Source organism: Gorilla gorilla, chromosome 7 (genome assembly GCF_029281585.2).
Source record: "Gorilla gorilla gorilla isolate KB3781 chromosome 7, NHGRI_mGorGor1-v2.1_pri, whole genome shotgun sequence".
In the NCBI taxonomy this organism is placed as follows: Eukaryota; Metazoa; Chordata; class Mammalia; order Primates; family Hominidae; genus Gorilla; species Gorilla gorilla.
The window spans coordinates 146,226,745-146,250,349 of record NC_073231.2 but is presented as its reverse complement, the minus strand read 5'-3'; the positions used below and the strand labels follow the sequence as shown (position 1 = coordinate 146,250,349).

At 43.4% G+C, this 23,605-nt stretch overlaps 1 protein-coding gene across 3 annotated transcripts in view; it reads left to right on the top strand.

The window, feature by feature from the left end:
* Positions 1–23,605, top strand: part of TRAPPC9 (trafficking protein particle complex subunit 9) — a 730,192-nt gene that overhangs the window by 46,400 nt on the left and 660,187 nt on the right. For all 3 annotated transcript variants that reach the window (XM_019032441.4, XM_004047569.5, XM_055349566.2), the window contains 2 exons: positions 7,925–8,046; positions 16,003–16,128. In XM_019032441.4, coding sequence (XP_018887986.2) covers positions 7,925–8,046; positions 16,003–16,128 — 248 coding nt within the window. The remainder of the gene's footprint in view (positions 1–7,924; positions 8,047–16,002; positions 16,129–23,605) is intronic.

The window sequence follows — 23,605 nt, the reverse complement described above, 5'->3', positions numbered from 1 at the left end:
TTTAGGAGATATACCTAATGCTAAATGACGAGTTACTGGGTGCAGTACACCAGCATGGCACATGTATACATATGTAACTAACCTGCACATTGTGCACATGTACCCTAAAACTTAAAGTATAAAAAAAAAAAAAAAAGACTTGGTTCTTCAGTAGGTGTCTGGCAGCTGTCAGTAAAGCCAAAGGCTGGCCTGACGCTTATGTTCCTTTCATCATGGTGTCCAGATGATGACTATTTATTTATATATTATTATTTTTTTTGAGACAGTCTCGCTTTTGTTGCCCAGGCTGGAGTGCAATGTGTGATCTCAGCTCACTGCAACCTCTGCTTCCCTGGTTCAAGCGATTCTCCTGCCTCAGCCTCCTGAGTAGCTGGGATTACAGGCTTGTGCCACCACACCCAGCCAATTTTTGTATTTTTAGTAGAGATGGGGTTTCACCATGTTGGCCAGGCTGGTCTTGAACTCCTGACCTCAGGTGATCTACCTGCCTCGGCCTCCCAGAGTGCTGGGATTACAGACGTGAGCCACCGTGCCCGACCTGGGTGGCGACTTCTTAATTATTGCACACAGTGCTGTGGCAGTGGATTCCCCGTGCCCAGCTCAGCACCTGGCACTTAGCGAGTGTTATGAGTGTGTAAGTGATAAAGTGACTCATTCTGCTCATGGCCTATGTCCTTTCCTTTCCTTTTTCCTTTCCTTTCCCAGACACAAAGACCAGTGGATCATGGCCTATGATCTTAATTTATAATTTATCTTCCCCATTTTCATTTCATTTATATTCCCAGTTGTATATGTTTTAGCGCTTTTGTCTTTACGAAATGCATCCTGTTTTTAATATAATAGAATTGTTTTATAGCTTAATGAGTTTACCGTAATTCTAATTTTTTTTAAACTGTTGATTTTGAAATAATTTAAAACTTATAAATCTTATGAAAGAGTGGTAAAGATAATTCTGATGTACTCTTCACCCGTATTTCCCAGTTGTTATCATTTGCTTTATTGTTTGATTTCTGTGCATATACAAAGTTTTTTTTGAGCGATTTGACAGTGAGTTGTAGACCTGAGGCCCTGTCCTGAATACCTCGGTGTGCATTTCCTAAGGACAAGGTCATTCACATAAACAGTACAGTGATTAAAATCAGAGAATTTAACGTTGATGCATTCAATACCTTTATCTACCCCCCAGACCTTATTTGCATTCCACCAGCTGTTCCAGTACAGCAGTTCTATTTCCTGATGCGGGATCCAGTCCAGGATCACACACGGCATTTAGTGTCTATGGCACTTAGTATCGTCTCAGCCTATCTTCGTTTTTCATGATAATTGATATTTCTGAAGAATGCAGGCCATTTATTTTGTGGAATGTTCTCACTTTGTGTTTGCCTGAAGTTGCTTTATGATTATGAGGTTTTGCATTTTGGCAGGGCAGAGGGAGGGGTCAAGTAAGTGATCCATCATGCATTAAATCAGAGGCACATGAGGTTCATTTGTCCCATCACTGGTGAGGCTAACTTTGATAATTGGTTAAAGTGGAGTCTGATGGAGTTTTCCACTGTAAAGTTACTATTTTTCTCGATGTAAATAATAAGTAATTTGTGGGAAATAGTTTGAGACTGTATACGTCTTGTTTGTCATCACACTTTCACCCACTGGTTCTGGCTGATTCAGTGAAGAGTTTCACCTGAGTCAGTTATTACTGTGCTGGCTGCCAAATGGCGATTTTCTTGCTTCATCATTCCTTATGTGTTTATTCGCATTTTACTATAAGCAGGAGCTTTTTTTTTTCTTTTCTCCTTCTTTCTTTCCATCCATCCACTTATTGTTATGGACTTATGGATCATTATTTTTTTAGTAGGTTCTAATCCATTGCTATTATTCTTTATTTTGTAGCTCATTGGCTAGATTTGGCCAATGGAAGCTCTTCAAGCTGATTCTTAAAACCTTTTGACATGTTCCTCGATCAGTTATTGAACATATGTTTACTTTCAGGCTCCAGATATTTTAGGTTCAGGCCGGGCGCGGTGGCTCATACCTGTAATCCCAGCACTTTGGGAATCTGAGGCAGGCAGATCACCTAAGGTCAGGAGTTCAAGACCAGCCTGGGCAACATGGCAAAACCCCGTCTGTACTAAAAATACAAAAATTAGCTGAGCGTGGTGGTGGATGCCTGTAATCCCAGCCACTTGGCAGGCTGAGGCAGGAGAATCGCTTGAACCTGGGAGGCGGAGGTTACAGTGAGCCAAGATTTTGCCACTGCACTCCAGCCTTGGGCGACAAGAATGAGACTCCATCTCAAAAACATAGAAAGATATTTTAGGTTCATTTTGTACTTTCCCTGTTCCAGCTCTGGAATCGGACATTTTTCTAAGGAGTTTTAGTTTCTTTTGTTGGAAAGTGGTATTTAGAAACCAAGGTCTGGTCACTAAGCATGCTCATTGCTACTAAGGTTCATTGATTCTAGGCCCTTTGAGAAGTTCTACTGTTATGTCAAGTTCATACTAACTAACTAACAAAACCCCTACCTAGAGTTAGAGTTCAAGGATTCGTTGTGGTTCTTTTGGTCATGATACTTGGTCATGATACCAAGGATAAATACACAGGGTGCTGCAGTCAGAGGTTACTTGGATTTGTCCTTTAATGCTTCCTGTCAGTGTGATTATGTTATTTGAAATGTAATTATTTCTGTTTATATATCATTAATGAGTTTCCCCATCTTTGCTGATTTTTTAAATCTTTTTTCCTTTTTTTATTTTTACAGTTCTTTGAGTTGCTGTTTTATATTTCTAAATCTATATAATTTTTTTTTTTTGAGACAGTCTCGCTCTGTCACCCAGGCTAGAATGCAGTGGTACAGTCTCGGCTCACTGCAAGCTCTGCCTCCTGGGTTCACGCCATTCTCCTGCCTCAGCCTCCCAAGTAGCTGGGACTACAGGTGCCCGCCACCACGCCTGGCTAATTTTTTGTATTTTTAGTAGAGATGGAGTTTCACCATGTTAGCCAGGATGGTTTTGATCTCCTGACCTTGTGGTCCGCCCGCCTCGGCCTTCCGAAGTGCTGGGATTACAGGTGTGAGCCACTGCGCCCGGCCTTTTTTTTGTTGTTGTTTTATTTTTGAGATGGAGTCTCACTCTGTTGCCCAGGCTGGAGTGCAGTGGCATGATCTTGGCTCACTGCAATCTCCGCTTCCCGGGTTGAAGCAATTCTTGTGCCTCAGCCTCCTGAGTAGTTGGGACTACAGGCGCATGCCACCATGTCTGGCTAAGTTTTGTATTTTTAATAGAGCTGGGGTTTTACCATGTTGGCCAGGCTGGTCTTGAACTCCTGGCCTCGGGCGATCTGTCTGCCGCAGCCTCCTAAAGGGCAGGGCTTACAGGCATGAGCCATTGCGCCTGGTCAAATCTATATAAAATGTTAATATGATTCCAAAAATCAAAACTGTATAAAAAGGGTTACCCAGAGAAGTGCCACTTCCTCTCCTATTTTTTTTTTTTTTTTTTTTTTGGAGACAAGGTCTCATGCTCTCGCCCAGGCTGGAGTGCAGTGGCATGATCACAGCTCACTGCAGCCTTGGCCTTCTGGGCTCAAGCAGTCCTCCTGCCTCAGCCTCCCAAGTAGCTGGGAATCACAGGCGTGTGCCACCATGCCTGGCTAATTTTCATGTGTTTTTTCGTGGAGATGGGATTTTGCCACGTTGCTCAGGCTAGTCTTGAACTCCTGGGCTCAACCCAGGAGCCTTCCTTGGCCTCCCAAAGTGCTGGGGTTATAGGTGTGAGCCACCGCACCCAGCGCCTCTCCTATTCTTTCCACCTTGTTTCCCTACCCTTATATCATTTGTTCCTGGCCTTTTCTTCTTCTTCTTATTTTTTAAATAAACACATTGATGTTCTTAATTCTTTTTCTTGTGCAAAAGGTAAGATATTACACATATTCTTTTGTACTTGGTGTTTTTTGTTCTATTTTGGTTGCTAATATATCCTGGAGATTAGTCCATATCAGCTTATGGCGATCTTTCTCGTCCACTTTCACAGCTGCGTGGCACACTAAGTGTGCAGGTACCGGGTTTTATTTCACCACTCTTCTGCATGTGGATGTTTGATTGTTTCCAGTGTTTGGGAGTTACAGATAATATATCAGCAAATCACATTGCATAGGTATGTTTCTGTACTGTTGAAGGTGTGTCTTCAGTGTAAATTCCTAGAAGTGAATTACTGGGTCAAAAAGTAAACATAAATGTAGTGTTACTAGATCCTGCCAAAGTCTTCTTCATAAAGGCCGCATCATTCGCACTCACAGTAGCAGTGCATGCGAGTGTTTTCTCCATATATACACCAACACTGTGTGTTGTCAGGCTTTTAACATTTTTGCCAACTAGATACGTGACAAATGGCATCTCTTACCATTAATGAAGTTGAATATCTTTTTAAATGCTTAAGGGTCATTTTTATGTTTTTCTTTTATGAATTATCTGCCCAAATCTTTTGGCCATTTTTTTTTTCTGTTGGATTTTTAGTTGTGTTTTTCTCTTTCAACTTTTGTGACCTTGATATATGTGGAACTAGCCGTTTGTGATATACGTTGCATATATTTTTAAATCAGATTATCATTTATGTTTTGCTGTGTTTATAGCAATTTTGCTGCGTTTTTATGTGGTTGAATGTATTAGTCTTTCATTGCGTTTAGGTTTGTGTGATAGAGAGCCTTCTCCTTTGTTCAGGTTTTAGAGGAATTTACCTGTGTTTTTTGAACTATGGTTTTCTGTTTTACCTTCAGATCTCAGATCCATTTGGAGTTTACTCTTGTGTCTCCTGTGAGGTGTGGGTTTGATTTTTTTTTTTCCAAATGGCCACTCAGGTGTCGCAGACCATTATTAAAAAGTCCATCTTGGCCCTGGTGATTCCAGGCACTGTGTCCTGGTGCTGGAGGACTCGATCCCACACTGTGGCTTATGGATGCCTTGTCTTCCTGCCATTCCTCTGCAAAATAAAGCCCACAGTGCCCACGTAGCAGGGTTTTTGTTTTGTAGTTGGACAGCAGATGTTAGTGACCCAGGCTGGTGCTAGCCTGTTAGCCATTGCTGAAATTATTGCCACACTGGTTCTTGGTGTATCTAAGCCCTTTTTGTTCTTCTCTCTAGGAGAGAAAGGCAAACCTTTCTCAAGTGGCATCCATCTCTGCTGTCTTCCTTCTTTTTTTTGCTTTATCTTATGTGTATGTCTGGGTTTCCAGTTTTGTGCCTTGTATACAGTCTTGTGTGGTAGCAGCTAACCTATCTCTTTAGTGAATGATGAAAGCATTGTTGGGCTGATACTTGAGAACCTTTGTGGTGGTGCCTTTTTCAGCCTTCTGCCCTCCCCGTGACTTCTCATCCATGCTCTTTCTTTGTCTCTCCTCCCATCTAGGTCTTAGCCTCCTGTGGCATTGGTTTTCCTGCCTGTAATCTACAGGCTATGGGTCTTGATGGCTCTGGTTCACTAGTTCATGATGACATCTCATACGGGCTGTCACAACTTTACAGATGTCAAGAAAGATCAAATCTATGGCTTACTGGTGTTTCTAGAACTTATTAGTCTTTTGTTGAATGAAATTAAATTGGTCTGACCCACTAAGCTCTCTTGGGAGCGATGCTCTTGTTATTTTCCTATGGTTTATATTTTTCTTGGTTGCTCCACATAGAAATTTTTCCTCTAGCCTTGATGTTGAAATTAAGTTTATCAGCTGGGTGCAGTGGCTCACACCTGTAATTCCAGCACTTTGGGAGGTCGAGTTGGACAGATCACTTGAGGTCAGGAGTTCAAGACCAGCTTGGCCAACATGGTGAAACCCCATCTCTACTAAAAATACAAAAATTAGTGGGGCTTGCTGGTGGGTGCCTGTCATCCCAGCTGCTTGGGAGGCTGAGGCAGGAGAATCACTTGATTGTAGCAAGGAGGGGGATTGTAGCGAGCTGAGATCGTGCCACTGCACTCCAGCCTGGGTGACAGAGAGAGACTCTGTTTCAAAAAAAAAAAAAAGAAAAAAGAAATTAAGTTGATCAAATTAGCCCTCATGACTGGAGATGCCCTTTCTTTAAAAGATGGAGGGAGCACTTGTTCCTTCTCCGTGGGGGGGGATTTCCCTCTTATGCTTTCATCATTTACTCCTCAGAGAAGAGATGAGATACCATATGAAGAGTGAAAAGCCCACCTCATTCTGACCCCCGCCCCCCACCATTTCTCCAAGGGAAAAAAAAAGAGTAAAACTCAACAATGTAAAGATAATTCATTATAGCTAATGAAATAAATCAAGACTCCTTGTCACTTATTAAATATTAACTTATGCTAGAAACAAATGTATTATAAGCATGAAAAGCACACAAAGCACCACACTTCTGTCGTTAAGAACATAGGCCCAAGATGGCCTCCTACTTGGGGTCACCAGCTCTGTAATTGTGAGAACTAGTAAGGAGATTTAACCTCTGTAGGATCTTGTCTCCTCCCCTGCAGAGATGGGGTACACTAAGAATACTCTCATAGAGTTGCTGTGGATGATGACACGTGTGGATGTTCCTGACGTAGGTCCTGCTTCCGCTGAGTGTGAAAAAATGTCGCTTTTGCCCCTATGGCATTATAACAATCTGTGTGAATGCTCACTGCTCGAAGGGGTGCCTGGTACCTGGGGGATGGAGTTCTCAATTCTTTACCCACAATTTATGTCACCAGGTCTTGCTGATTTGGATCTATTCTTTAAAAAGTGCATATTTGAGATATATTTTTCCAAGCATGCCCTTTTCTATTATCATTTATAGTTCTTCCCTCTTGTCTCTTGCTGTGATTTTCACAAAATCAGCAGGAAACAAAGTCCTAAACCACCTGCCTCTCCACAGTTCTGTTACAGTTCTTTCTTCCCTCACCAGAAGAGGATTTTGCACATGAAATGCTTCGTTCTCCTTTTCTTAGAGTTCTCCTTCCATTTGTCTATCCATCTCTCCACTTACCTGTTTATTCTTCTGTTCCAAAAAACCTTTTGAGGCAGCTTACAGAATTAGAGAACAAACAATAAGCAGTTGAAAAAACTGGACCAAGATTAGAAAACAAGGGTAAGAAGTGAGCTGCACAGGGGATGAGGGCAGTGTGAGATGCACGTCTTTGGCCTTGTGAGCTTATACAGATGGGTGGCAAGCTCATCCCTGAGCCTCCCAGCAGCGCAAGGGAAACAGGATTTGTGGGAGATGCTCACTCTCTGTAAGCTAAAAAAGTGGTTTCATAGAAGCCCAGCTTTCCCTGCTATTGAGATTTAGGAGAATATTTTTTGAGTGTTCTGTGAAGTCAATGAATATTTTATCTTTATTTTTTTTCTGCCAGAGTTCTCTGTTTAGTTGGTTATATTCTTTAAATGGAAGTTGCTCCAAAATGCTTGTCCATGTGCGTCTGGTGGCTGGGGAATCAGACGCTTCTGCTTATTGATAGGAGTTGGTCAGAAATAGAAAAAGGCATAGAAAGCATACTATCATTTATAATTTTTTTTTTTAATGCCGTGTGGTTCAGAAAATGCTTTTGCATAGTTGACCTCCTTTGAGGATGAGGGGTGGTTTCTTGCTAACATGAAGAGCTTCAAGCTATGAGAGAATGTGTGCTGACTTCACCATTGCCTTCAAGACAATTGAGCTAGTTACTGTAAATATGTTACTTTTATGTAATGCTTTTCATGTTCTTCAATAAAAAATTTCAAAAGGGAGGAAAACTTATTTTGAGTTAACTAACATTTAATACAATGCTTTGATAGCAAGGCTATTATAGGAAGCATATAAGCTGTGAAGACTAAACACTTACATTATTTAAATTTCAGTAGGGCATATTTAAGTTTTGTCTTATTCATGCTCCTCTTTAACAAAGAAATAATACAGAAAAAGCAAAAGATTATTTCTTTTCTTCCTCTTGGTTTGCAGGTGCCCTCACCACCAATGGCATCAACCCTGACACCAGTACTGAGATCGGACGTGCTAAGAACTGCCTTAGCCCTGAAGACATAATTGACAAGTATAAAGAGGCGATTTCCTATTACAGCAAGGTGATTTTATGGCTTTGTGAATTTTTTACACAGTTGTGTTGTTTTAATCAGAAGTTTCCATTTTACATTGTGTAATGCTGCAGTGTCTCTTAATTATTTATTTCTGTAAGTATTCATGTCTTGGTCTCTAATGCATAGTACTATATGCCTAAAATGTTTTCTTTCTTTTTCTGATTCAAAACAGTGTAGGTTTAGTATAATAAATTTGGAAAAGGGAGAAAAAAGGCTATCATGGCCCGCGTACTCACAGATAATGATTGTTAATATTTTATATCTATTTTCTGGTTCTTTTATCAATGTATATTATTTATATTTTAAGGAATGGAGCATACTTATGTACTGTGTGGTGACCCATTTTAGTCTGTGTTTTCTATGCTGTTGAAATCTTCCATGGCATAATTTTCAGTGACCTGTAGAGCATTCCATCTTATGGAGGCACCCTTCTTTTTAGTTTGGATTGAAAACAATTTCGCATTCCAAATGTGCTTACTAAAATACTGGAAAAGAAAAGTTGTGCCGAAGAGTGGCATCAAGTAAAAAAATGAAAGTCCTCTACCTCCTCTACTCTTATTAACAACTTGGTTTATTATCAACAACTTGGTCCATAGCCTCCATGACCTTTATGCCTATGAGACACACACACACACACGCACATGCTCACACACACGCACATGCTCACACACACGTGCACACATGCACGTACACACACATGCTCACACACACACATGCATGTACACACGCACGCTCACACCCGCACACAATGCACGTACACACGCATGCTCACACCCGCACACAGGCACGTACACGCGCATGCTCACACCCGCACAAAGGCATGTACACACACATGCTCACACACATACACATACACACATGTTCACACATACATGCACGTACAAGCATGCTCACACGCACACACACATGCGTGTACACACACATGCTCATGCGCACACACATGCACGTACACGCATGCACGTACACGCATGCTCACACGTGCGCACACATGCACATACACACACATGCTCACATACACGCGCACATCTTATTTATGAAAATGGGATCATAGTATGTTATTCTGCACTTGCTTTACCCACTCAGCAGTATCTCATAGACCACAGGTGTACTCTCGCCTCCGGACCTGCTTGCTTCTTTCAGAGCATGTGGAAAGGTTTTCTAAAATCCTGCTTGCTTCTTTCAGAGAGTGTGGAAAGGTTTTCCAAAATGTGGATGTAGTCATGTATTCATCAAGACATTTTGTGAGACATGCTCATAAACAGCACCTAGAACAAGATGAAATGCCTGCTCTTACAGATTTCACAGCTTGTCTTAATTTGCTTAATTATTCTCTCGTGGATGCATACTTAGGCTTTCTCACTTTTCCACTGTGAATTAGAAAAAATGCTTTACTGAACATTTTTGCCCCTATATTCTTGTGTTCTTGTATCCTTATTCCTTTAGGTTCAATTTTTCTAGAAATTTATCCTGGATATGATATTAACATTTATCATAGGTTATGTTCAAGTTACTCTCCAAATTCCTCCTCTGATAGAGAGTGAAAAGATGTAGAATTATTTATTTCACCAATCCTGTTACTGATTATTATTTATTTCTGTTTTTTCTTCCCCCTATTGTAAACAGTTCTCTGATAAATGCCCCTATGCATACATCTTTTTGGATTGATTTTTTTTTAAGGGAACAATTCCTAGAAGTTGACTTGAGTTAAAGAGTATACGTTTTTTTTTTGGCATGGTACAGTGGCTCACGCCCGCCTGTAATTCCAGCACTTTGGGAGGCTGATATAGGCAGATTGCCTGAGCTCAGGAGTTTGAGACCACCCCGGGCAACATGGTGAAACCCTGTCTCTACTAAAATACAAAAAATTAGCCAGATGTGGTGGTGTGCACCTGTAGTCCCAGCTACTTGGGAGGCTGAGGCTCAAGAATCACTTGAGCCCTGGAGGCAGAAGTTGCAGTGAGCCGAGATCACACCACTGCACTCCAGCTTAGGCTACAGAGTGAGACTCCGTCTCAAAAAAAAAAAAAAGTATACTTTTCTTAAAGTGTTATATATTCCTGTATTGTCCTCCAAAAAGGTCATTAACAATTTACTCCTCCGTAAACAAACACTAGCTATTATTTTTGAAAAATACTTGCCATACAGCTGAGTGCATTGGCTCATGCCTGTAATCCCAGCACTTTGGGAAGCCTAGGTGGGCGGGTCACTTGAGGCCAGGAGTTTGGCATTATGCTTAGAAATATCTTTTTTTTTTTTTTTTTGGAGACAGAGTCTCGCTCTGTTGCCCAGGCTCGAGTGTAGCAGCATGATCTGGGCTCACTGCAACCTCTGCCTCCTGGATTCAAGCGATTCTCCTGTCTCAGCCTCCTGAGTAGCGGGACTGCAGGTGCGAGCCACCATGCCCGGCTAATTTTTTATATTTTTAGTAGACACAGAGCTTCACCATGTTGGCCAGGCTGGTCTCGAACTGCTGACCTCAAGTGATCTGCTCACCTTGGCCTCCCAAAGTTCTGGGATTACAGGCATTGGCCACTGCACCTGGCCTGCTTAGAAATACTTTCTTAATGATAGAATAAAACTCTTTTCCTTAGTTTTTTAATCTCTAAAATGAGGATGATAACAGTACCCATCATCTCATAGAGCTGTAGTTAAGATAAGCTGAGATAATCTATGCAAACATATATCTGTATTCACCGTTATTAGCATTTAAAATATTTTTATAATTACCTAATTATCTGTAATTTATTTTGTGTGCATTATGACAGAAGAATACAATTTATTTTTTCCAGGTCATTACCTCATTGTTGCACCACAATGTATTGAATTTATATTTTTTTCTTTTTGATTTGAATTCTTACCTGTACTAAATATTTTCACATATTAACTTCTCATTCCTTTCTATGAATCTTTCTTTTCTTCAGCACCATATTTTATCTATTTTAGTAGTTTACTTGATATCTAAGAGTGTTTCTTTCTTTCTTTCTTTTTTTTTTTTGAGACAGGGTTTTGTTCTGTTGCCCAGGCTGCAGTGCAGTGGCGTGATCACGGTTCATTGCAGCCTTTATCTCCCAGGTTCAGGTGATCCCCCCACCTCTGGCTTCCTGTGTGCTGGGACTACAGGTGTGCAACACCATGCCCAGCTATTTTTTTTGTATTTTTTGTAGAGATGGGGTTTTACCATGTTGCCCAGGCTTGTCTTGAACTTCTGGCTCAAGCAATCTGCCTGCTTCAGGCCTCCCAAAGTGCTGGGGTTACAGGCGTGAGCCACTGCACCCACCCATTTTTTTTTTTTTGAGACAGGGTCTTGCTCTGTTGCCCAGTCTGGAGTGCAGTAGCATGATCACAGCTCACTGTAACCTCAAAATCCTTGACTCAACCAATCCTCCCACCCTCATCCTCCTACCTCACTTGGCCTCACTCAGATGACCAAGTAGCTGTAACTACAGGTGCACGCCACCGCGCCTGGCTAATTTTTTATTTTTTATTTGTAATGACGGGGTCTGTCCATGTTGCCCAGGCTTGTCTGGAACTCCTGGCCTCAAGCAATCCTCCCACCATGACCTCCTGAGACGCTGCGATTACAGGCCTAAGCCACTACATGTAACCTCCCAGAATAAAACATATTGAAAGCCCCATCAAAACTCCAGTCTGTTTTTTTTTTAACTTGAACAAATTATTTTAGAATTTTTGAGGAATCATATATTAATCATACTGGCCATGAAAATTTGGATGGTAGGAAAGAATTAACAAAAAAAAAAAAAAAAAAGAGGTTGAGTGCAATGGCTCATGCCTATAATTCCAGCACTTTGGGAGGCTGAGGTGGGAGGATCACTTGAGCTGAGGAGTTCCAGACCAGCCTGGGCAACATGGCAAAACCCCGCCTCTACAAAATATACAAAAAAATTAGCCGGGTGTGGTGGCGCACACCTGCTGTCTCAGCTACCAGTGAGGCTGAAGTGGGAGGATCACCTGAGCCTGGGAGATTGAGGCTACAATGAGCTGTGATCAAGCAACTGCACTCCAGCCTGGGCAACAGAGCAAGACTCTGTCTCAAAAAAAAAATAATTTTTCATGATTTCATTTTAAATCTCTTTGTAATATACATTAAAATATGTAAATTTAACCAAAAATATGTGGGAAAAATTTGTGATGACTTTTATTCTCACGTCAATAGAAACTGTTTTAAGAGTTTTGAAGGAAAAATGGCATTTCCATAGAATCAAGTCCCTGTGTTAGTTTTTTCTTGTGTCATGAAACAGTATATACGATTGATAGATTTCTGACTTCATTGTTGGTATTTAAGCAGGTATAAGTAGCTCGTTTTTCTGATCGTCTGTGATAGCTTATATTTAATATAACACAGATTACATGTACATTATGTATGTGGAAAAGGGGAGGAATGAAGCCTACCCTTTCCGGCATAGTAATTATAAAACTGCTTGTCCCACCTTGTACATGATTTTAGTGAGAAAGATAACCAGTTGTGCCTTTGCTTCTTCATGGTTGGTAAATAGACTGCATGTTCATTAGCAGTGGTGCCACACCAGGCCTCTAGTGGGTCTCAGCAAAGGCTTGTCGATTATATGCATTGGTTTTCACATGTCCTAATGCCCCAGCAAAAGAATATTAGTGTGTTTTTCCTCCCAACCTCTGTTTCTCTTCAGGTACTAGTATACATGGACAACCTCTGTAAACCCTTTCTTTAATTTTAAATTATGCAACATCAGTTGAAAATCAGTCCAGTTGGGATAACTAGGAAAAAAAATAAAAATAAGGTTTGGAGTAGAAAACAAAAATGCAGAATGGCTAGCATGGAGGATTTTGCAGTGAAGGCTTGGGAGGGAGAAGGGCATCGGAGGGAAGGAAGGAGATCCATCCATCTGAACTCTTCTTTTTTGGAAGAGTTCTGGAACCTGAATCCTTCCTCCTTTCCCTGCTCCCGGGTCTGGAGCCACATGGTGTGTAAAAGGGGCTGGGGGTGGCTCTCCTGGCTCGAAGCTAGGAGAACTGGGGATGAAGCTTAAGAGATACTCCCCAGTTTATTGCGTAGTTGAATGAAATTCCACGAAGCCTTTTCTGTTCCAAACGCCCTCATTTGTTCTTCATCTCAGGAACCATAATAGGAACTGAGAAGTAGGAACAAGCAACTCGGAGACAAAACCAGAAAGCATTGAGCACACAGGGAGCCAGACTTTTTGCAACTAAAGTGAAATGAATTTACAACAACTGCATTACAGCCGCAGGTGTGAGAGTTTCTAAAAATGTTTCAGAGTACTACAAGGGATGATAAGCAGAAATGAATAGCACAGTATCCATTGATAATATTTTGAAATTTTGCAAAATAGCAAGCTACTGTGGTCATATTATTTTAATGAATGCATACACATTTGTGTGGCATTCATAGACTTACTCAGCCACACCAATTGCTTTTGCTTCCATAAAGGATAGACTTTCTCACAAACAAATTCTCTGGCTTTGGTGGGGAGGTGTATTAGTCCATTTTCATGCTGCTGATAAAGACGTACCGGAGACTGGCAATTTACAAAAGAAAGAGGTTTAATTGGACTTACAGTTCCGTGTGGCTGGGGAAGCCTCACAATCATGGTGAAAGGCAAGGAGGAGTAAGTCCCGTCTTACATGGATGGCAGCAGGCAAAGAGAGAATGAGGAGAGGACTCCAAAGCGGAAGCTCCTGGTAAAAACACAGATCTCATGAGACTTATTCACTACCACAAGAACAGTATGGGGGAAACCACCTCCACAATTCAGTGATCTCCCACTGGATCCCTCCCACAACATGTGGGAATTGTGGGAGTACAATTTAAGATGAGATTTGGGTGGGGACACAGAGTCAGATTATTATCATTCCACCCCTGGCCCCTCCAAATCTCATGTCCTCACATTTCAAAACCAGTCATGCCTTCCCAGCGGTTCCCCAAAGTTTTAACTCATTTCAGCAGTGACTCAGAAGTCCACACTTCAAAGTCTCATCTGAGACAAGGCAAGTCCCTTCTGCCTATGAGCCTATAAAATCAAAAGCAGGCTGCTTATTTCCTAGATACAATGGGGGTATACACATTGGGTAAATGCAACCATTCCAAATGGGAGAAATTGGCAAAACAAAGGGGTTACAGGGCCCATGCGAGTCCGAAACCCAGAGGGGCAGTCAAATCTTAAAGCTCTAAAATGATCTCCTTTGATTCCATGTCTTGTATCCAGGTCATGCTGATGCAAGAGGTGGGTTCCCACGGTCTTGGGCAACCCTGCCCCTGTGGCTTTGCAGGGTACAGCCCCTGTCCCGGCTGCTTTCATGGGCTGGCATTGAGTGTCTGTGGCTTTTCTAAGTGCACAGTGCAAGCTGTCAGTGGATCTGCCATTCTGGGGTCTGCAGGATGGTGGCTCTCTTCTCACAGCTCCACTAGGCAGTGCCCCAGTAGGGACTCTATGTGGGGGCTCCAACCCCATATTTCCCTTTTGCACTGCCCTAGAAGAGGTTCTCCATGAGAACCCCACTCCTGAAGCAAACTTCTGCCTGGGCATCCAGCTGTTTCCATACATCTCCTGAAATCTAGGTGGAAACTTCCCAAACTTCAGTTATTGACTTCCGTGCACCCACATGCTCAACACCACATGGAAGCTGCCAAGGCTTGGGGCTTGCACCCTCTGAAGCCATGGCCCGAGCTGTATGTTGGCTCCTTTCAGCCTTGGCTGGAGTGGCTGGGACACAGGCACCAAGTCGCTAGGCTGTACACAGCATGGTGACCCTGGGCCCGGCCCACAAAACCACTTTTTCCTCCTAGGCCTCCAGGCCTGTGATGGGAGGGACTGCTGTGAAGACCTCTGACATTTTCCCCATTGTCTTGGGGATTAACATTTGGCTGCTTCTTACTTATGCAAATTACCACAGTCAGCTTGAATTTCTCCTAAGAAAATCTGATTTTCTTTTCTATCTCATTGTCAGGCTGCAAATTTTTCAAACTTTTATGCTGTTTCCCTTTTAAAACTGAATGCTTTTAACAGCACCCAAGGTACCTCTTGAATGCTTTGCTGCTTAGAAATTTCTTCTGCCAGATATCCTAAATCATCTCTCTCAAGTTCAGAGTTCCACAAATCTCCAGGGCAGGGGCAAAATGCCGCTAGTTTCTTTGCTAAAACGTAACAAGAGTCACCTTTGCTCCAGTTCCCAACAAGAACTGAGATCTCCATCCGAGACCACCTCAGCCCTCTTTCATTGTCCATATCATTGTCCATATCATTATCAGCATTTTGGTCAAAGCCATTCGACAGGTCTCTAGGAAGTTCCAAACTTTCTCACATCTTCCTGTCTTCTTCTGAGCCCTCCAAACTGTTCCAACCTCTGTCTGTTACCCAGTTCCAAAGTCGCTTCCACATTTTCAGGTATTTTTTCAGCAACACTGCATCCTGGGTACCAATTTACTGTATTAGTCTGTTTTCATGCTGCTGATAAAGACATAACTGAGACTGGGCAATTTACAAAAGAAAGAGGTTTAATTGGACTTACAGTTCTATGTGGCTGGGGAAGCCTCACAATCATGGCAGAAGGCAAGGAGGAGCAAGTCAGCTCTTACATGGATGACAGCAGGCGAAGAGAGAATGAGGAAATGCAAAAGCAGAAACCCCTGATAAAACCATCAGATCTCATGAGACTTATTCACTATCACGAGAACAATATGGGGGAAACCACCCCCATGATTCAATTATCTCCCACCAGGTCCCTCCTACAACATGTGGGAATTATGGGAGTACAATTCAAGATGAGATTTGGGTGGGGACACAGAGCCAAACCATATCAGGAGGGGTATCTGGAGCCCTGTGCTGGGGGAAGTGCTGTTGTAGTTATTGAGTCCCAGTAGCACAGCCTTTAGAATGTGACAGAAACATCTGAACTCTTTTTTGACTGAGGCATTTCCTTTACACCCTGCAGTATAAGAATGCGGGAGTGATTGAGTTGGAAGCGTGCATCAAGGCTGTACGTGTCCTTGCAATTCAGAAACGGAGCATGGAAGCATCAGAATTTCTTCAGAATGCAGTTTACATTAACCTTCGACAGGTGAGTGTATGTCTACCTGTAAGTGGAAGAGTTCATCCAGTTCTTGTGGAATTGATTCACTATGAATTAAGCTTATTTCGTTTTGCTGAGGTTCAGCATGCCATGATAAAAACTGTTGAATCTTAACTTGATTTCTAATTAACATGGTTATTTGTATATTTTACTTCTTTCATTGTGGTATTTAACTTTCAAAATTCAGAACTTGCTGTCCTTTGCATTTTGTTTGTTTGTTTGTTTTTTTGGAGAAGTAACTGTGTTTTACCAGCTTGGCAACCTTCAACAAGCTTCACGCCTCTTGTCTTGATATTGTCACTCATGAAGTACTTGCCATTTGTAACCCTGTTTGGGGTGTTGGGTTTATAAAACACGCAGTTTGTGAAAGCACTTATATAGCTCCTTTGACACAGTGGTAACCCAGCAAATAATACTTAAATCTGAATCTAAACGGATTTTTAATAAACCTTTAGTTGTGGATTGATAATGCTAAATCCTAAAATTGATAGTCTTAGAAGGATTTTAGATATTTAGTTAGTTTAACTTGGATCTTTATAGATAGGGAAACTGAGACCAAGTTAAACAATTTGCTTAAGGACACCAGACGAGTATGAGAACGTAGGTCACTGTAATTCAGCAGATACTTAGTGAGGAGGGCGTTGTGCTAAGGCTGGGGGAAAGAGAGCTGAGGCAGGTGGGTCCTGTCCTCATCCATCTGACAGTTTTGTGGGAAAGGCAGACACTGAGCAGTGGGTAAGTGGAAAAAAATTGGAGGTACAGGTGCCAAGGGAGCAAGTGGCAACAGGATTTAACTTAGTTTAATGGAGGTGGAGGGTGTGGGGGCCAGGGACAGTCTCTAAGTCAGTGAGATTGGAACTGGGCCTTGAAGGATGAATAGGAGATAGCCAGGTAAAGAGGAGATGGGAGAAGGTCATTCAGGAAGAAAATGGCTCAGCATGAGTGATGCCCAGAAACAGAACACATCACTGGGAGAGACCAAATAAAGTCAGAGATGGCGGTGGGGGTGGAAAGATGGGGAGATAGAGAGGGAGGGGAGGAGAGGGAGCGAGGGAGAGGAAGAGAGAGGGGTAGGGAGGACAGAGTCTGAGCAGGAGGGCTTTCTTGGCCAGGTGAAGCATTTGGGGCTGCTTCTAAGAGCGGCAGGTTTTAAAAGCAAGGTCTTGGCCGGGCGCAGTGGCTCACGCCTGTAATCCCAGCACTTTGGGAGGCTGAGGCGGGCGGATCACGAGGTCAGGAGATCGAGACCATCCTGGATAACATGGTGAAACCCCGTCTCTACTGAAAATACAAAAAATTAGCCAGGCGTGGTGGCGGGTGCTTGTAGTCCCAGCTACTCAGGAGGCTGAGGCAGGAGAATGGCGTGAACCTGGGAGGCAGAGCTTGCAGTGAGCCAAGATCACACCACCGCACTCCTCTCTGGGTGACAGAGTGAGACTCTGTCTCAAAAAAAAAAAAAAAAAAAGGCAAGGTCTTAACTTCAGGGACTGATGCGACCAGATTTGTATGGAGTGGAGGGAGAGGGAGGGAGGGGGCCCATTGCAGAGGCCCTTGGGGAGCCCAGGCGAGCAGTGCTGACAGCTTCCTCAAAGGGCTGGGGCTGTTGGCGGGAAGGCCAGCCCGCTGGAAACGTACTTGGGAGTCTACGTAGAAAGGGTCGGCGGCCGGCTGTGGGTCGGGTGGAATGGAGTGTTGCTCTGTTAGGTGCCCGATGGTCAGGCTGGGCTCCGAGGAGGGCAAGCTGCAAGGCAGTGGTGGAGGGAAAGAGGAGAGGTTCAGCTTCTCACATAACGAGAGAGGTGTGGGTCTGGGGGCTCAGGCGAGAGACAGGGCAGGGGGTGGAGGAGAGAGGAGAGAGACTTTCAAATCAGTTTCTCTTTTGAACACGCAAGTATGACTAATAATAAGACACTCATGCTTATCATCCAGATTTAATATGTTGAAATGTTGCCACATTGACTACAGAGATTCTTAATTTTTTCAATTGAAAGCAGATAACCTAAGTAGAAACAAAATAACAGTTCACCACCATCTCAGAGTTGGTCCATATTTTGGTACTTTATAATGTTTATAGCCATAGTCTATAAAAAGAGAGGCGTTTTAGCATGAGAGTTGAGCACACAGACTGGATACAGACTGCTGGGGTCGGCATTCCAGCTTCACTTGCCTTGGCGAGATGTTTAACCTCTGTGTGCCTCAGTTCCCTCTTCTGTAAAGTGTATTTACTGCCCCTTGGACCCGTCATCTTGGCTAATTTCCTAGATTAGACGTTGGTAGGGAGGCCGATAAGTCAAAGTGGCAAGTGTCAGTGTCACACCAAAGGGAGCGACCAGAACAGAGTAAAGCCCATAAACCGAGTAAAAACAACACCACAGTCCCTCAAAGCTGTAGGCCACGTAGTGTGAGGGAAACAGCACCACCATTGGGGCAGTGTGTCATCAGAAGAGCGTTAGGAAGAGGTCCGTATCTTGCAGTTTATGTTGAAGTTTCTGGTAAAGATGGGCAGAAGTGGGAACCTGACACTTCAAAGTGGAAGCTTCAGTTACCTGGGCGCCCAAGGGGTGGTGTTCTCCCCGGTGATGCCGGGCAAATGAACCAACAGCTGGATAATACTTCTCATTTGACATGCTTTTTGGGGGACCTACGAGGGGTTCAGCACTGCGCCGGGCCACAGATTTGCAGGGCCAGTGAGGATGTGGTCCCTGCCCCGGAGCCTGATGCTCTAAGTGCTGAGGGTGGAGGGCTTCCCGGAGGAGGTGCTCTCTGAGGAGAGTGAAAAGTACCCGGCAGAGTGGTGCTGAGGAGCCTCTGAGCAGAGAGACTGGGTGTAAACATGTGGCTGGGTGTGAGCTCTGAGCACAGAAGTCACTTGGGGGTCGCAGCAGTTTTGTTTGTGAGGGACAGTGTGGGGAAGAGAGGCCCCAACGCAGGCTGAGGTCAGTTCCTGTCACAGGTCTTGCATAAAAGTCATCAGGTGGGCAAGAGAGAATCCCTGAAGGAATCTAAGCTGGGAGTCGCAGTGGAGTCGCGCTGTCAGATGGGCTCAGGTTCACAGCCCTGCGTTGCCACCTGTTCGCTGCGTAACCTTGAGCACAATCACTCGGTGTCTCTGCCTCTTAATAGTATGGTCTGTGAAATGACAGGATAACAAGTTCATGCGGTCACTGGAAGGACTGGCCTTGACACCTGCTGTCCAGTACTGTCTTGATGCCTGCCCCATAAAGTGACTCTGCGATGGGCAAGTGTTATGATCAGATTGGAGGGTGTAAAGAGACATCTTTTGTGACAGTGGAGGGTGGACTGTGCTTTTAAACGGACCCTCCGAAAGCCTGAAGCAGTGGAATTGCAGACAATTTGGTTGGGAGCCGGGGGCAGGGCTTTGAGACTGGCTTGCCGTTAACAACTGGAGTTGCCTTTGCAAGTTAATGCTGCTAAATTGGGCATGCAGGGAATCTGTTTTCACTGGTGGGTATAGAAACACACATTTCATAAAATAAAATGTTTTCACTTAAAATGTGAGGACATTTTGTTCTTTGGAGCAGCCTGTCCTTTTGCTGTTTGCTCTTTCTTCCTGTGGACCACTAGAGGTCAGCAAAGACACGGCGAAAGAGGAACAGCGCTCTCCCATGCTGGGCGGGCGGGGACAGTGCAGATGTGGTTCCGTGGCCCTGTGAGTTTTCCCCAGCACGACGCTTGGCTTGAGTTGACTCATCTCCATGTTTGTTTGCCAGATGAGCAGGCAGCAAGATAATGAGTTCTGGTGGGATTTTATAAGAACAATAAAGAAGAGGGGTCTGTAGTTTTTCTGAAATAGAACAAGCTTTTGGTTCTTGATCAAGTATGCTCCATTGTAGAATTGATGAGTTGTATCTATTCCTGGAAATGACTTTGGCTAATATGGAAATTTTGAAAGGAACTGAGATATGATTATTGCAGGTTCCTTCTGCTTTAAGAATCCCTGTGCAAATACAAAAACTGATAAATAATACATCTGGATTTAGTGGTATTGGAAAGGGTTTTTTCGTTTTATGGAATTCACTGCTGAGTTCCTTCTCTTTGTGTGCAGGGATATGGATTGACCTGTCTTTTCTTTAGTTGTTTAGGTGAATGGTTTATGATAATTATCTATCTAAGATAATTCACAAATGGCAGCAAATACCTCATTTAATAACTGTCTACCTATACATTTATGGGTTGGACATGTGGATTTTACAAGCAAATAGTGAAGTAGAGGTGAGGTGGAAGAAGCATGGACTTTGGCCCCCCAGATTTAGGTTGAAGTTGCCATTTCCTCACTGTGCGACCTGGAATAGTTATGTAACCTCATTAGCCTGTTTCCAAGTCTATAAAATGGGAATGATAGCTGGGTGTGGTGGGGGCACCTGTAATACCAGCTACTCGGGAGGCTGAGGGAGGAGAATCGCTTGAACCCAGGAGGTGGAGGTTGCAGTGCGTCGAGATGGCGCCACTGAACTCCAGCCTGGGTGACAAGAGCAAAACTCCATCTAAAAAAATAAAATAAAATAAAATAAAATAAAATAAAAAATAAAATGGGAATGATAATATTCACTTGTTTCTAGAGTTGCTGTAAGTTGTGAATGATAGAATAATGCATATAAAGTGCTAAGCACTGTGCTTGGCTTTTAGAAAGCATTCAGCAAACATGTCTGCCTCACGGCTCACTGGTTGTATCAAAGGGATGCAGGCAGCTCCTGTTTGTTGAGGACCCATTAACAGACAGTTTACAGGCTTGTGAATTTGGTTATTTTCTTTAATCCTTATAATTCTGTGTTTCCAGTACGGATATTCTTGTTTGTAGAGGAGGAACCTCAGGCTAAGGAAAGGTTGTACAACTTGTCCAAAGCCAGACCATAATTTCAGAGGCAAAGGGCCTCTGGGAGGCGTGCTGGTTCTCTCTTTCCTGCCCTCACGCACGTGTTCCACACCAAAGGCCAGGCACTCGGCGCTGTGTCCGTCGTCTGCTAGCCTTGAGCGTTCAGCGGGCAGCAAAACAGACGTGGTCTCACGCTGACTGAGCTTCAGGTCTACGGGGGAAATGGGTACTGAGCAGATAAACATAAACATAGATAATTGTGAATTTGATCCAAGGAAAAGAACATGTTCTGCCTTGTAGACCTGGGGAATTTTCTAGTCAGGCCTGCTCTAGCAGTATTAATCCTGTAAAATAAGCTCTGTTGGCACACAAAAAAGATGAAAAGGCAGAGTCTCTCCGTTATCGGATATATCGGATAAGCTGAAACTCATTGATAATATGAGTGATTAAGCAGCCAGCTTGTTGCATGCATTTAGCTAGATGCTTTTCAGATATTAGCCATAATCATCACAACAACTTTGCAAAGTAGTTTATTACGCTCCATTTTAAGGATGAGAAATTGAGGAGAGGAGTTTGCCGTGTCTCCAGGATTGTCTTGTAGATACCACCATTGGTATTTAAACCATTTGGGTTCTAAAATCCAAGCTCTATGTACCACATCAGGTAGTTTCCCTCAAACTACCCAAATGATTGAAATTCACTTTCTTAATTCTTTTTTTTTTTTTGAGACGGAGTTTCACTCTTGTAGCCCAGGTTAGAGTGCAATGGCACGATCTCAGCTCACTGCAACTTCTGCCTCTTGGGTTCAAGCAATTCTCCTGCCTCACCCTCCTGAGTAGCTGGGATTACAGGTGCCCGCACCACACCCGGCTAATTTTTGTATTTTTGGTAGAGATGGGGTTTCACCATGTTGGCCAGGCTGGTCTCAAACTCCTGACCTCAGGTGATCCACCTGCCTTGGCCTCCCAAAGTGCTGGGATTACAGGCGTGAGCCACCATGCCCTGCTCACTTTCTTAATTCTTTTTTTTTTTTTTTTTGAGACAGTTTTGCTGTTGTTGCCCAGGCTAGAGTGCAATGGCACGATCTTGGCTCACCATAACCTCTGCCTCCTGGGTTCAAGCGATTCTCCTGCCTCAGCCTCCCGAGTAGCTGGGATTACAGGCATGTGCCACCACACCCGGCTAATTTTGTATTTTTAGTGGAGACAGGGTTTCTCCATGTTGGTCAGGCTGGTCTTGAACTCCCGACCTTAGGTGATCCACCTGCCTTGGCCTCCCAAAGTGCTGGGATTACAGGCGTGAGCCACCTCACCCGGCTCACTTTCTTAACTCTTAATTAGTCAAAAATGGAAAGTGACAGTAAGAGAAAGTGGTAGTAAGGAATTGTTTGACAAACTAGAAAATAATCTGACTTTACCAGATTAGAGAACATGCTCTAGGATCAACTCGCATTGAATCCAACACCCTTTGCCTCCCACAAACCAAATATTCAGGAATGATTCCGAGCCATTTGAAAACATTTTGGCTTATGATACTGCTGACTAAGACCTGCCACCTCTTTGTTCCTGGTTAATTTTCTCTTCAAAACCATTCAAATTTTATGCAGGCTACTCTGTTCAGATGTAAGAATAGCCTCTTTAAAATTTTTGATGCAGTTCCTTAATGAAGCTGTTGCTAAGGAAACCCAGGAAAAGCCTGCTAGATATGCACATAATAATTGCAACCTCAAACTTTATGTCAATTTAAGCTGAAAATCAGAGGCACGGGGAGATTTGGGAAAGGCTTTTTAAGATAGAAGGGGGAAAGTAGTAGGAATGCAGCTTAGCTATGGCTGAAACAGTTCAGTCCAGCCAGCAGGGTGTGTGGCTTTCAGAGATTGTTTGTGAGGAATTCATAGTTCTCACAAAGAAGCTGTTGGATGGGGAAGGAGGAAAGTAAGTTCCTTATTAGAGATGTAAAAGGAGAGAGAGGGAACTGAGACATTTCTGAATGAACAAGAGTCTGGTATATTGCACCTTGTCTTTAGGAGAGAGTAAGAGGCATATAAGGAAATCTCTCTTGAGTGAGCAGTCAAAGCTGCAGAGATATGAGCAAGCCAGGTGGGCCTCTGATGCCCCGCTGGGCTGTGGATGGCAGCTGCCTGCAAAGCGGTGGGAATCTTTGACCCAGTCCTTAGGCTGGAGTTTCAGATCTCCATTTGAAGCCCAATAAAGGGAGGAAAGAGGGAGAGGACTAAAATAAAGGAAAAGCCAGAGCCTGGAGAATGAGCCCCATATCTGTGCTGTGGGTTGTTCTGTTTAACCCAGGAAGGCATTGAGGATGATGCTCCAGGATGAGAACGGTGCCTCACAGCTTCCTGCCTGGGGACATGCCTGCAGTTGGTGCAGATACTTATTTCCTGGGCATTGATATTTATCTCTTTTTATTTATTTATTTATTTATTTAGAGACAGGGTCTCTCTTTCTTCCCTAGACTGGAGTGCAGTGGCCGGATCTCCTCTCACTGCAACCTCTGCCTCCCAGGCTTAAGCGATTCTCCTGCCTCAGCCTCACAAGTAGCTGGGGTTACTGGCACCTGCCACTACTGCCCGGCTAATTTTTGTATTTTTAGTACAGATGGGGTTTCATCATG